The following is a 12,942-nucleotide window of genomic DNA, read 5'->3' as shown; positions in this document are numbered from 1 at the left end:
TCCACAAAAAGAATAACACTAAGATGATGACAGACAATACTGCCGGTGAGCTTGACACCAGTGATGCGTTCCTAGCGGGATTTGGTGGTTGTGACTGCGGATACATTGTCCGTGTTATTCATGAGCCTTCCAATCTGAAGTCCGCAAAAGTCATGGACTCATTTCTGTTCCGTAAACCAAACTGCAAGAACTGCACAGTTATAGTAAATCCGAAGAAGAATTTTGCTCTAGCATGATGTTATTCCATGAGAAATGTCACGATGTGGCCTTTCTTCATGAATACGGGAGTGAGGCTCCGTTAAAGGGGGCTATTGACCTTCTCTTTCGAGCTTGACAGACCCAATGGACTGCGAAGAGATTTTCTGATCGGAAAATGGGAGTTTGAGGAGCAATGATGTACGTTACAATGACTTCTCGGCACAGGGTCCGAGAGGAAACTGTGAGTCTTGTGATGTGGTAGTGTCGGGTATCAACTTCATTGATTTGGCGCGATCACGAATACCCATGAGACAGTGAAGATTGACAACAGCATTGAAGATATGCTTTTTCAATTACATCGTGCTTCAATGCCTCTGTGACAAATCAAAGTCGTTGATGTCCAACCTACTATGGCGTCCACCGGGAGACAACCACAGCTTTGCAGACTTATTCGATAATATTTCCAAAATAAGCTTGCTGTTGAAGCAGCGACGTATTCATCTTGTATAGACACGGCAGTTGCTATCCGCTCTTGCGTTTATTATCAGGCCTACAATATGAACAATTCTTCAATCGCTCGGGCGCAGGGCATCCTGTTCAGTCACATGCCTACGTGTGTAGCAAGAGACTCCCTTATTAATATTTTCCTGCAAAATACGCAGGATATGTAGCCGCGCAGACATAGAAAAACGAGGCGATCTCATTTAGATATCATCTGTTCGGCCTTAAATCCGTACTGAGATAGGAACAAGCATCCAGCGAGAGTTGTGGACGTTGAATCTCCTTTATCTCACGCCGTGACACAGGCCGAGGATGCATGGGACTTCAATGTTTTCTATGCCTAGCCTCACATAGCCTCGATCAGCCCATGTGGTTGGACGTGCAGATTGGCCAACATCAGCATAGACTAGCAAAACAGGTTCACCTCGGACTGGATGGCACGACCAACCACATTGTAGAACAGCACCAGGCACGCCAAGTCTAACGCAGGGCCGTTGGCGATTGTGCGGCCCCTGGCACGCAAGTCTGACGTACTAATGACCTCGCGGCGTATTCTTCGCAGCGTTAACGCAGGCTTTAGGCGCAGGATCTAGCTGCAAATGATGGCGCAGGAGAACAATGGCAGCACAGACGGGGAAAGCAGACGGGAGGTTCGTCCAATCAGATGCAGGGCCGTTTCCAGACACCGCAGACAAGTGATTCAGAGCGGGCTCATGTTTTGCAGCCCGAGGTTATGTGCGTGCCGCTCCGTAGCCGAACGACGGGCATACGGAAGGCTATGCTCGCGACAACTCTCGGGATGCGGAATTGGTGGCCTGTTTGGGGGACTGCAGCTTGCTTAGTTAGTTGTTGAATGATGCAAACCAAGCAAGCGATGAGTCTGCGACGTCCCAACAAAATGCATGAAAAGGTAACGGTTGAGAATGAGGGGTACACTGGGCGCTCTTAGTAGGAGTAGTGATGTAGCTAGCAGCAGGATCCCGGCATGTCTCCAATTCGCCTCCAGCTTTCTCGCGTGCAGTGCATGTTACAACCCGATGGACTTCTGGGGGGGAGCTTCTCCGTATTTTTAGTTCAGCTCCCCCGCATTATTCAGCGCTGATGAGATGATCCGGGCTTTTTTGCTGCAGAGATACTTAGATAAGTAAGCCTCAGTTGAGAAGGGTCCTGTGAGGCTGGCCACTTGCGAGATTTAGCAGAGGAAGAGGCAGAAAAAGAAGAAAGCAAGACGCCCAAGACGCGTGGTTTGTGTCTTGGAAGCAGGCAGAAAAACAGCGAAGAGACAAGAAGAGCAGGTGGATGCTGCTGTGGAAGGTGGAAGGCGGAAAGGGCCCCTTCTGAAGAGAGGCGTCCCAAAAGAGAAGGGCACCATGAGAGGGGCCCCCCGGACCGGGACCAATTGGCTTCGGGCCTAATTTGATCGGCGCATTCCCTGGTCGCCAGAGGCCACATCCCTCCCAAAATTTGGGGAAACTTCCCTTTCGTCACTTTCCCGTTTTCTTCCCATCTCCTGTTCATCGCCTGTCGCGAACATCACCAGACGACGACGGCGCTGACAGTCGCCCGCTTTCTTTCCCTCCTCTACCCGCCTCTCGTCGACGTCGCCGCCTCATCCGTTGCCTTTACTCTTCTGACGACTGACTGATACGGGCTCGAATACTTATCTGCCGTCACTGCCGCCCAGCCCGAAGGTTCCCGCACCACCGAGGATGAGAGCCTAAGGGAGTGGCGCAACTTTCGAGCGAACCACCGGCGCGCACGAGAGTTTTTCTTCCCTTCTTTTTTTCATATATCGGCTCCCCTCGCTGAACACTACCCATACGAATACACGCGCCGTCGCAGATATGCCCGACCACGCTGGAACGGCCGCCGCTGCGGCGCCGCAGAGCGTGTCGAACCCGACCCCACCAAAGGAGCTCTATCCCATGGTGAACTGGAAGTACGACCTCTTCCTCTGGGTTCTTGGTGTCCTCGTCGACCTCTTCTTCCGCGAGGTCCACCCTCGAGGCTCCTGGAAGGTTCCCAAGACGGGTCCTATCCTCTTCGTCGCCGCGCCCCACGCGAATCAGGTTGGTGACTCCCCTCCCTGTCGTTCCTGTTTTCCACGCTGTTGGGGTGGTTCATGCGACCTCCCTGTTGTCTTTGGTCTGGAGTCTTCCACCCGGATACACTCGACCAGATAGCTGCACTTCATCGCAGCCCATAGCTCTTCAACCTCCTGCGCGCTGCAGGTCGAGACCTCGAGAATGATCTCTTCATGATCCCTGCACCTGCCCCAGTTTTCGTCCATCACATGCTAACCGATTTTCTTCGCTTCGCAGTTTGTCGATGCTCTGATCCTCCAGCGCACCCTCCGCCACGAAGCCGGTCGCCGAGTCTCCCTGCTCATCGCCCAAAAATCTGTCCATGGATTCATCGGCTGGGGTTCGCGCCAGGTCGGCTCCGTCCCCGTCGGACGCGCCCAGGATGCCGCCAAGCCCGCCTCCGGTGTCATTTACCTCCCGGATCCCATCAATGACCCGACACTCATCCGCGGTGTCGGCACCAAGTTCGGCCAGGGCGAGGGTGAGGTCCATGGCATGCTCTTCTTGCCCTCTGCTAAGAAGCAGACGGGCGCCAGTGTGGATATTGCGCAAATCATTGGTCCCGAGGAAATTCGGCTCAAGCGCCCGTTCAAGGGCAAGCTGCCAATGGAACAGCTGACCGGCCGTGACGATATCGACGAGAATGGAAACTTCACCAACAAGAACATCAAGGGCTGCGCCGAGGGCTTCCAGGGCACCAAGTACAAGCTCGCCCCCCATATCGACCAGACCAAGGTGTACGAGGCCGTCTTCAACCGTCTCAGGTCCGGCGGCTGCGTTGGTATCTTCCCGGAGGGCGGAAGCCACGACCGGACCGAATTGCTGCCCCTCAAGGCCGGTGTCGCCATCATGGCTCTGGGTGCCCTTGCCGAGTCTCCCGACTGTGGTCTGAAGATCGTGCCCGTTGGCATGAACTACTTCCATGCCCACAAGTTCCGCAGTCGTGCCGTAATCGAGTTCGGCCCCCCCATCGAGATTCCCCCTGAATTGGTCGACAAGTACAAGAACAACCAGAGAAGAGAGGCGATTGGCCAGCTTCTCGACACCGTCTACCAGTCCTTGAGCGCTGTCACCGTCTCCACGCCCGACTACGACACCTTGATGATGCTCCAGGCCGCTCGCCGTCTCTACAACCCCACCGGAAAGAAGCTGCCACTGCCTGTGGTGGTAGAGCTGAACCGCAGACTCGCCATGGGGTACGAACGATACAAGGACGACCCGCGCATCAAGGACGTGATGAAGTCGGTCAAGGAATACAATAAGCAGCTCCGCTACGTCAACCTCCGCGACCACCAGGTTCAGTACGCCAAAATGTCCACCCCCAAGGTCATCTTCACCCTCTTCTACCGCATCGCAAAGCTTCTGGTCCTCTTGATTGGCGTGCTCCCTGGCCTAGTGCTGTTTGCCCCCGTCTTTATTGCATCGAAGGTCACTAGCGTTCGCAAGGCGAAGCAGGCACTGGCTGCTTCGACGGTCAAGGTCCAGGGACGCGACGTCATGGCGACGTGGAAGCTTCTCGTAGCCATTTTCCTCGCCCCTACGCTGTACCACTTCTACTCGGCCATCGTCACGTACAAGGTGTGGAAGGACCACCTCTGGGGACACGTTCCCGAGTGGGTGCCCTGGTGGACGACTTACCTTGTCATGTGGCCGTTGATGGTGGGCATTACGTTCGCTGCTTTGAGATTCGGCGAGGTCGGCATGGATATCTTCAAGTCACTGAGGCCTCTGGTCCTGTGCCTGAACCCTACGTCCAGCTACAACATCCACCAGCTCCGTGCGAAGCGAGCGGAGCTCAGTGTCCAGGTTACCGATCTTATCAACACCCTTGGCCCCGAGATGTTCCCCGACTTTGAGAAGACGCGTCTGGTTGCTGACCCGTACAAGATGGACGGCTACAGACCGCGCACTCCTCCGGCGCGCCGCGACAGCGACGCATCCAGCGCCTACGAATCGGCCACCCCACCCTCTGCGAGGAGGGCGACGACACAGTCCAGCCGTGGTCTGCCTCGCAACGAGTCGTACAGCAACATTGGCGGTGTTGGCATCTTCTCTACGCGGCCTCCTTCCCGGTCCAGAAGTCGCAGCAGCAGCAGTGGTGGCGGTCTCAACTCGGGCGGTTTCCCCATCAGCGGGTTTACAACGCTGGATTCCGCCGGTGGATTTGACGAAGCTAGCAGGAAGATTCGCGAAGCCATGAAGCTTCGTCGGAGGAAGAGCGGAGATCACAAGATGGAGCTGGGTGCTGACGAGAGCGAAGACGAGGAGTACAATGAGGCGCGCAAGAAGAACACATAAAGTATACCATGTTTCAACAATTTAAGGGATGTACGGGGAGGTGCACGAAATGGTGCGACTAATACAAAAACGGGTTGGGGGGGGGAGAGAGGTGTTGTGTGTATAGACAGCGATGACACTGGACGGTATTGATTCCCATTTTTCGTCTGCAAATTAGCATTAGTTGAATGGCCAAACTTGAACCATGGAGACGTAAGCGGCTTTGTATTTTGAAACATGCGGCTCGCAACACGCAAGTTGTTTGTTACAGAGCCAATGGCATGCTTGGAGATGACAACGCCGGCGGTAATGTTACCCACGGGGAGTGACCGGGGCGACATCACAGTTAACCCCGGCGATGGAGAAGGAGAACGCCGAGTATCTCCGCCGTCTGGCAGGATCTGATAACTCAAAAGGACCCAAGGCGCACCAGGTCACGGACATTTCGAGACGGTTGGGGGTGGCTGGTATGACGCTATATGAGACGAATCGCACGCGTGGCCTCGACCCGGCACGGAATGCCGGCGCAAAGGCTGTAGTGAGCCACATTCTTTTGTAGATTGTCTTTTGGCTTGAGAAGAAAGCAAGATAAGTCCGAGTCAGACTCGGCGATACGAGCCGTCCCCATGGGGAGGGAAGCATTAATAAGGAGCCGCGCGGGAGTTGGTCCCGTCTGACGGAAGTGCCTTAGAGAAGACAGCGATTGTCTCTGACCCGGCGATAAAAAAGCAGGAGACGGCCATTGGCTCGGCGCGCGGAGATCCCACTTGCACCGGCCGGTTGAACAAGCCGAACAGCTACCTCCGGATTTCGTTTGAGTCGTGGGTTGTGTTGGGGTTTTTTGTTTGGAGGGGTTGTGCTGTTTGTCCAATCATCCCGTCGGTATTGTTCGTAATTCCCCCTCCACCCCACTTCCCGCCACTACAGCTACGGTAACGGAGACGCACTACTGTGACCTGAGGGTGTTCCAGTGTCCGAACGGGTGGGCCGGCCGCAGTTGCCCGTTCCCCGATCCTTTCTACCCCCGCCACGGGCTTAAGGCAGGCGCGATTCAGCCCTGAGGCGAAGAGGCGGCTTTCGACACTAAAGGACCCAAGTGTCCCTTCCGCGACTTCCTTTCTCCCTTTTTCTGCTCAGGAGGGGGGTAATTTTCCATTCAGCAATATTCTTTCTTCTTTCGCAAGGGAGACCGACAGGCAAAATCCCGACGACGACGAAACAATGGTCTTCAAAACCCTCATCAACGGCGCGCGCAAGCTCGCGCTCGGCGAGGCCAGCGTCCCCGCCACGGAGCTCTTCGCCAAGACGGATCCGGCCGTTGACGGCGACGAGTGCGAGCACGACTGCGAGAGCTGCCACGTCAAGTACCCCAAGGGCTTCAAGATCGACGAGGGCGACGAGCTGTACGGGCACGTCAAGGGATGGGCGACGCACGCGCTCGTGGCGACGGGGAAGAGCGACTGGGTAAGGGACGTGGCGGACGAGAAGGGCAGCGTGATGGAGGCGATTGGGAGGGCTGCTGCGCCTAGTAATGGGGTATGTTACTATTTCTTGCATAGCAGAAGTGTAGGAGAAGAGAATGCTGACTGCCGCAGAAACTGATGCTCTCCGCCTCCAACATCCCCACGCCGACACACCACAACGACTACGCCGAGCCCACGACCGTTCTCCTCCTCCCCGCCTTCGTCATCATCGACCACGTCACCCCGAAGCGCGTGCCGGAGCTCATCACCGAGTTCGTCGACAAGGCGCCCACGAACACGGACCCGCTCGCGCCGCTGGCCCTGCCGGCCTCCGTCCCCGTCGCATCCACAAACGGCACCGAGACCGGCGACGCTTCCTCTCTGGCAATCCCCCCGCAGATGTCCCGCCGCCCGTGCCCGCACAGCGCGCTCATCCTGCTCTGCTCGCAGAAGACGCGCGACGCGCGCTGCGGGCAGTCGGCGCCGCTGCTGCGCAAGGAGCTCGAGCGCCACCTGCGCCCTCTGGGCCTGTTCCGCGACATGGACGACGAGAGGCCCGGCGGGGTGGGGATTTACTTTATCAGTCACGTGGGCGGGCATAAGTACAGTGCGAACGTGATGGTGTACCGGCGGCCGGACGCGTTTGGGCTGGACGAGGTGGAGAGGGCGAAGGGAGAGGAGATTAAGGTGCAGCCGAAGGTGGTGCTTCCGGAGGAGGAGGATGTGGGGGCGGCGCAGTGTATTTGGCTGGCGAGGGTGAAGCCGGAGGATTGCGAGAATCTGGTGCGGTATACGATTTTGCAGGGGAAGGTTGTCAAGCCGGAGACGCAGTTGAGGGGTGGGTTTGATCGGGCCAAGGGGTTGATGAGTTGGTAGGGCGGGTTAGGAGATACCGGCGATAGAGAGACATTGGTTGGCAGGAAATGTAGCTATGGGCTATGAAGTTATGGGCACGCGGTGGTGGCATGGAATTACAACCGGACCATTGGGTTGGCGTTGGTGGATATAGACACGGATTCGGTGAATCCTCGCAGGCCAGATGGTAATTCAAGATTTAAAGTTCTCCGCCAGCGTCGCAAACGATTATGATGTTTTCGCTCCGAAATTATGGAGGCGATCAGAGAAGAATACAACGCATCTACCAGACATGGTTGTGTTCGCCAAGGGCAACATACAATGCATTGTTGAACAAAGAATCCGAGTCCTACTTCTTTGTGTAAACTCACGAAATATGAATACATATCCTGTGCAACACTGACAAAATCACCATCAACTGCACGTCATGCTGCTAGACCCAGCAGACAAGACCCAGGACCCTGATGACGTTCTGGCGTTGGGAGAACTACACAAAACGAAAGGTCCCCGCCAGACTACAACCTCCGTCTCGACGCCGACTCCGCCGGCGCGGCCCCACTCCTGCCGGGCCGCCCCGCACGAAAAAAAACAGACCAAAATGCAGTGAACCCCAAGCTGCAGGCGCGTTGCACGGCCGATAAGATAAGGCGGGCACGTCCAACGGGGGGGAAGGCCCACCCGTCACCCAGGCGACGGGCCAGGATAAACATCGCTGGCCACCATCGAGCACCTTACCAACCACATTGTACGAGTAGCTCACCGACTACCTACCTTACCACCCACAGCACAGCACCGCACTGCCAGCCCGTCCCGTTACCCGTGTGTGTGTGTCCCATCTTGCCGCCCCCCCCAAAATCCTACCTACGCCTCTCCCCCCGTCATCCTCCCCCCGAAACTTTTCTTATTGCAACGACAAACAATAGCAATTCCGCAACCCGGGTCGACAGTCTGGCTTTACGCCAATCTCCCTCTTCCCAAAAGAGCGTTGCAGCATCATCTTCTTCCTTTTCCCCAACAATGGTGTGAGCCGAACGAAGCACCAACAGCTGTTCGGGGCGAGACTTCATCATCACACAGAAAGCATTGGACTTACTGACGTCTGTTGTTTTTACTTTCCAACTGCCGCCCACCCTTCTCCAATATCCTTTCCGCTAGACTGGGCAACGGGCGACGATCCATCACACAAAAAACTTGGCTAGCATTCCATCCGGGCATTGTTTTCATCCAAACCTGAACCAGCAGGACCCTGTCTCTCCTCCACCACCCCCCCGCGAGCCAAAGCCCATTCCCACGACAATGGGCTCCGCTGTCGAAGGCGATAACAATGGGGGAGGACCAGTCGAGAGCGGCCGCCGCCCCAGGTCCTCCGTTCTCAAAAGCTTCATCCACCGACGTAACCAGTCTGAGGGCTCCGCGCTCTTCACCTCCCCGCCGTCCGTCCAGATCACAACAACAACAACCACCACCACCACCTCCTCCTCCTCCCAACACATCCAAGCCGCCTACGACCGCCTCGAGGGGAAGATGCTGCCCCCGCCGTCCCCCCTCCGCACCGAAGGCTTCGGCGCCCTCGGCGAGCTGAACGGAAACTCCCAGCAGGGCGGCTCCCCGCGGAAGCTGCCAGACGACGACCGACGCGACCGATCACGCTCCCCGACAAAATCCACCTTCAGCACCCTGTCCCTCAAGGGCCTCACCAAGGAAGCCCGCAAGTCCCGCGACGTGTCCCCCGAGAAGCCCAAGAAGACAAAGTCCAGCACGAACCTCGCCGGCTTCCTGTCGCGCCCCAAGTCGACGCTGTCCCTCAACAAGACCTCCTCCAAGGAGAAGGAGGACGAGCGCCGCATGGCCAAGGACAAGGAGAACCGCACCCCGCCGAGCTCGACGTCGAGCGCCGACATGTCCGCCAACGGCGTCGGCGGGCCCGCGCCGCCCATATACGCGCAGTTCTGCAGCCAGGATCTCGGGAGCACGGGGCTGCGAGGGAAACAGTCGTTTGACCACGGCAGCGGGCGATACGGGAGCGAGGCGTCGTCAAATGACGCCATGGCCCCCAAGAAGCAGCGGCCCAAGTCGTATCATCCGTCCACGGCGATATCGAAGCACGAATCCACACAGGACCTGCGTAGTAGGCCACCGGCTAACGGTCGGGAGCCGTCTTCGTCAGAGAGGATCACCAGCAAAGTCCAGCGGCCAAAGCTGTTCACGGCTTTCTCGGCCATGTCGCAAAAGACGACCAAGACGAAATCACCGGTTGAGGCCCCAGACCGGCCAATCGATCCCAAGGAGATCGACCAGCACCTGGAGGCTATGCTCGACCGGCGCAACATCCCCGAGAACCAGCGTTACAAGATGCGGAACCTCGCCGACACGATCAAGATGGAGTTTATCCGCCAAGACTGGGCCGAGATGGCGGCAAAGGAGGCAGCCGGCAACGAAGGCGCCAACGAGCCAGCCTCTGCTGCGCCGAATGCGGGCTCAGACAAGGAAGAGGTCTCGCAGTCCAAACGCAGCAGGGGAAGGAGCTTCACCCTCTCACGCAAAAAGGACCAATCGGCGTCCAGCTCGCCGACGAAGAAGTCCAAGGGCGACTCCTCATCCATCGGCCGCCACTTCAGGAGCAAGTCGACGGAGAGCGTCACGAGCGAGCGGCCAGTGTCGGCGGCGAGCTCCACCGCAAGCAACGGCATTCTTTCTAAGATCAAGTTCGGCCAGGGGCCGGGCGACTATGTTTCGTATCTGCGCAAGGTGCAGAAGCCGGAACTCGTCGAGGTCGGGAAGCTACACAAGCTGCGCCTGCTGCTGAGGAATGAGACGGTTTCCTGGACCGAGGACTTCATCAAGCAGGGCGGTATGGAGGAGATTGTCGGGCTGCTCAACCGCATTCTGGCAGTTGAGTGGAGGTGCGTTTACCCTTTAGTGATGACTAGGATGATGGACTAACATGCAACAGAGAGGAACATGAAGATGCTCTCCTCCATGAGAACCTCCTCTGCCTGAAGGCCCTGTGCACCACGGCCCTGGCCTTGCAGTACCTTCACTCGATTCATGCCGACCTCTTCCCGAAACTTTTGCATATGCTATTCGACCCCGAGAAGAAGGGTCCAAGTGAATTTACCACGCGTAACATCATCACGTCAGTGTTATTTACATACATCGAGTCCGCCACTCCGCCAGAGCGTGTCGTCCGCGCCAAGACGATGCTCGGCTACCTGCGCAACCCCCAGCCCAAGGAAGAAGAGCGGCCCCTCGGCTTCGTTTTGGAGATGCGCAAAGACCGCCCTTATACCGTCTGGAACAAGGAGGTCGTAAGCGTCACCAAGGAAGTCTTTTGGATCTTCCTCCACCATCTGAACGTCATCGCCTTGCCCTCGGAAATGTCAACCAAGGGCGGCGCACCCCTGAGCGCCATTATCAACGGCAGCACTCCCGAGCCTTATGGTTATATGCACAGGCACTTCCCCTCGGAGCGCCCGCCCGTCCCGGCCGCTCCATACGTGGGTGGCGTGGAGTGGGATGCAACGAATTACCTCGCCTCCCACCTCGACCTGATGAACGCCATCATCGCCTGCACACCGACGGCGGACCAGCGCAACGCCCTTCGCAACGACCTCCGCATCTCCGGCTGGGAAAAGGTCCTCGGCGGCAGTCTCCGGCTCTGCAAAGAAAAGTTCTACGGCTGCGTGCACGAGGCCCTCCGCTGCTGGGTCGCCGCCGCCACCGAGGACGGCTGGGACGCGAGGGACGTCCGCTACGGCCCGCCTCCGGAGTCGCGGGGCGCTAGTCCCGCAAAGAAGAGCCCGGTCAAGAAGCCCGTCGAGCCCGCGCCCAAGATTGAGATCCCGAAGCTCGATTTCGGGTTGGACCGCCAGCCGGGACGGACCCCTGCCAAGGAGAGGGACGTCTGGCTGTCATAGGAACGCCGTCACTCCCCGAAAGAGTCACCCGGAAAACGCTCTCAACTATTGTACATCAGATGAATCCGGACCAAAATGAACAAACAGGATGGGGGAGAGAGCTGGCTTGACGTGGTCGGCTCCCCCCTCAGTGTCAGTAATGCCTCGAGAGCACCACCGCCCAAGGCCTATGGTCCCTCGTCATCCTCCGATTGGAGACGAATCGCGGCTCAGCCCGGCGCTGGCTCTGCTAGGAACACTTTTTTTTATTTGATTTGGGGAGATTGGGGGAGTTTTCATGTCGAGTGTGTTTTTGTCTCATGGTCTTTTGGTCTCTTCTCCCTTTTCCCCTCCCGCTTGGTTTCCTTCTACTGTGGGTGTGTGATGTGTGTGTGTGTGTGTCGTCTTGCATTGGGGTGTTGGGAACATTGGGCAGAGTTTGGTTTTCTTTTCCTTTTCCACTTTTTTTCTTTTATACAAACACACACACGCATGCACACGGAGAGGGACACAACGCCAACGCCAACGCCACCGCCATCATGCTGCCTAATGCTTCTCATGAAATGGGCAACGTTTATGAATTGATGATCATCATACATAGAAAAAGCAAACTTTGCGCCGTTCGTTTTTATGAATTTTGGGTTATTACTTTTCAATGTCGTGAGGTTGATGATGATGATGATGTATGGCACGCTGCGACGTGTAAGATGTCACGGTGGGAGTCAAGTTCAAGACTAATTGGACCACTGCTGTCGGGTTCAGTAATTGAAGGGTGACGATGCATGTACTGGCGTTCTCAAGTCGTTGGTCTTGTCTAGCTCCGTCACATCGCGGTCTCGGACGCCGCGCCGTGGCTGTCATTGGTACAGAGGTCCACGAAGACAAGCTTAGTGATTGTGATGGCGTTGTTTTAACTCTGTCGCCTGCCGCTGCTGCTGCTGCTAGACTGACGGATGACCTGCTACCTCTCTTGCGGGCTCGTGTGTACTCTGCCTTACTGTCGTCGCCATTTTTGTTTCTACCATCGTCGTCTCAACTGCTATTATTCTTCATCGAAATACAGTTGCAAGGGTACCTTACTTGGTACGCGGGAAAGGTAGCCGGGCAGATGCTGGGAAACCAGGCTGTCTCTAGCGAAGGGTTCGGTGAACATGCCTGTGACAGAGGACAGATGACAGGGCGGGTTTGGTAGTATCTACCCTAGATTTTGGGTTCTCTCGACTACTGCATGGTATCATGTCTGCCAGAGGATGTGATTAGACCAGGCTACGGTCCTCGACGACGATCTTTGCCACATCAACGCCTCTTTCTGCGAGCTACCGGTGCCTTCTGGGTTGGAGTTTATCCAGCCTACGAGACGATTACCCGAGCATCATGGGGCAGTGTCGATGGTCAGGCAAGAGAGCACAGACACGATAACGTCGGGAACGTTGAGCATCATGGAAGAGTTTACGTTACTGAAAATCTGTACACGGCGGGACAGAAAGGCGAGGATACGGCTCCCAAAAAAGTGGCAGTGATATCAATCTTAGCTCCCTCCCCGAAACCATGAGTCGGAGGGCTATTGACCAGCCCGGGCCCATGTGATCAGGTAATCATGCTAATCGAAACTCTGTCAAGCGAGAGGAGCCTTTTTGTGTGTGCTTTTTTTTCTTTGAGAGGGATTTT

The 12,942-nt window shown here is 56.6% G+C and overlaps 3 protein-coding genes across 3 annotated transcripts; all 3 read left to right on the top strand.

Moving 5' to 3' along the window:
* Positions 1–2,543: 2,543 nt before the first annotated feature.
* On the top strand, positions 2,544–5,081 carry CGGC5_v002405 (putative acyltransferase; the record flags this gene model as incomplete). Its single annotated transcript, XM_032035421.1, has 2 exons — positions 2,544–2,768; positions 3,021–5,081. 2 exons carry the CDS (start codon positions 2,544–2,546, stop codon positions 5,079–5,081), a joined length of 2,286 nt encoding a protein of 761 aa, XP_031885850.1.
* A 1,200-nt stretch (positions 5,082–6,281) lies between these two features.
* APD1 (Actin patches distal protein 1) lies at positions 6,282–7,399 on the top strand (the record flags this gene model as incomplete). The annotated part of the gene is made up of 2 exons (XM_032035419.1): positions 6,282–6,596; positions 6,656–7,399. 2 exons carry the CDS (start codon positions 6,282–6,284, stop codon positions 7,397–7,399), a joined length of 1,059 nt encoding a protein of 352 aa, XP_031885853.1.
* A 1,275-nt stretch (positions 7,400–8,674) lies between these two features.
* rid1 (GTPase-binding protein rid1) lies at positions 8,675–11,295 on the top strand (the record flags this gene model as incomplete). The annotated part of the gene is made up of 2 exons (XM_032035418.1): positions 8,675–10,281; positions 10,332–11,295. The coding sequence occupies 2 exons, from the start codon at positions 8,675–8,677 to the stop codon at positions 11,293–11,295; spliced, it is 2,571 nt and encodes an 856-aa protein (XP_031885748.1).
* Positions 11,296–12,942: the final 1,647 nt, after the last annotated feature.

The sequence above is a fragment of the Colletotrichum fructicola genome, assembly GCF_000319635.2.
Source record: "Colletotrichum fructicola Nara gc5 chromosome Unknown KSG_Nara_v1_contig01, whole genome shotgun sequence".
Lineage (NCBI taxonomy): Eukaryota > Fungi > Ascomycota > Sordariomycetes > Glomerellales > Glomerellaceae > Colletotrichum > Colletotrichum fructicola.
The sequence above is the reverse complement of the archived record's forward strand: the minus strand, read 5'-3'. Positions and strand labels throughout refer to the sequence as shown.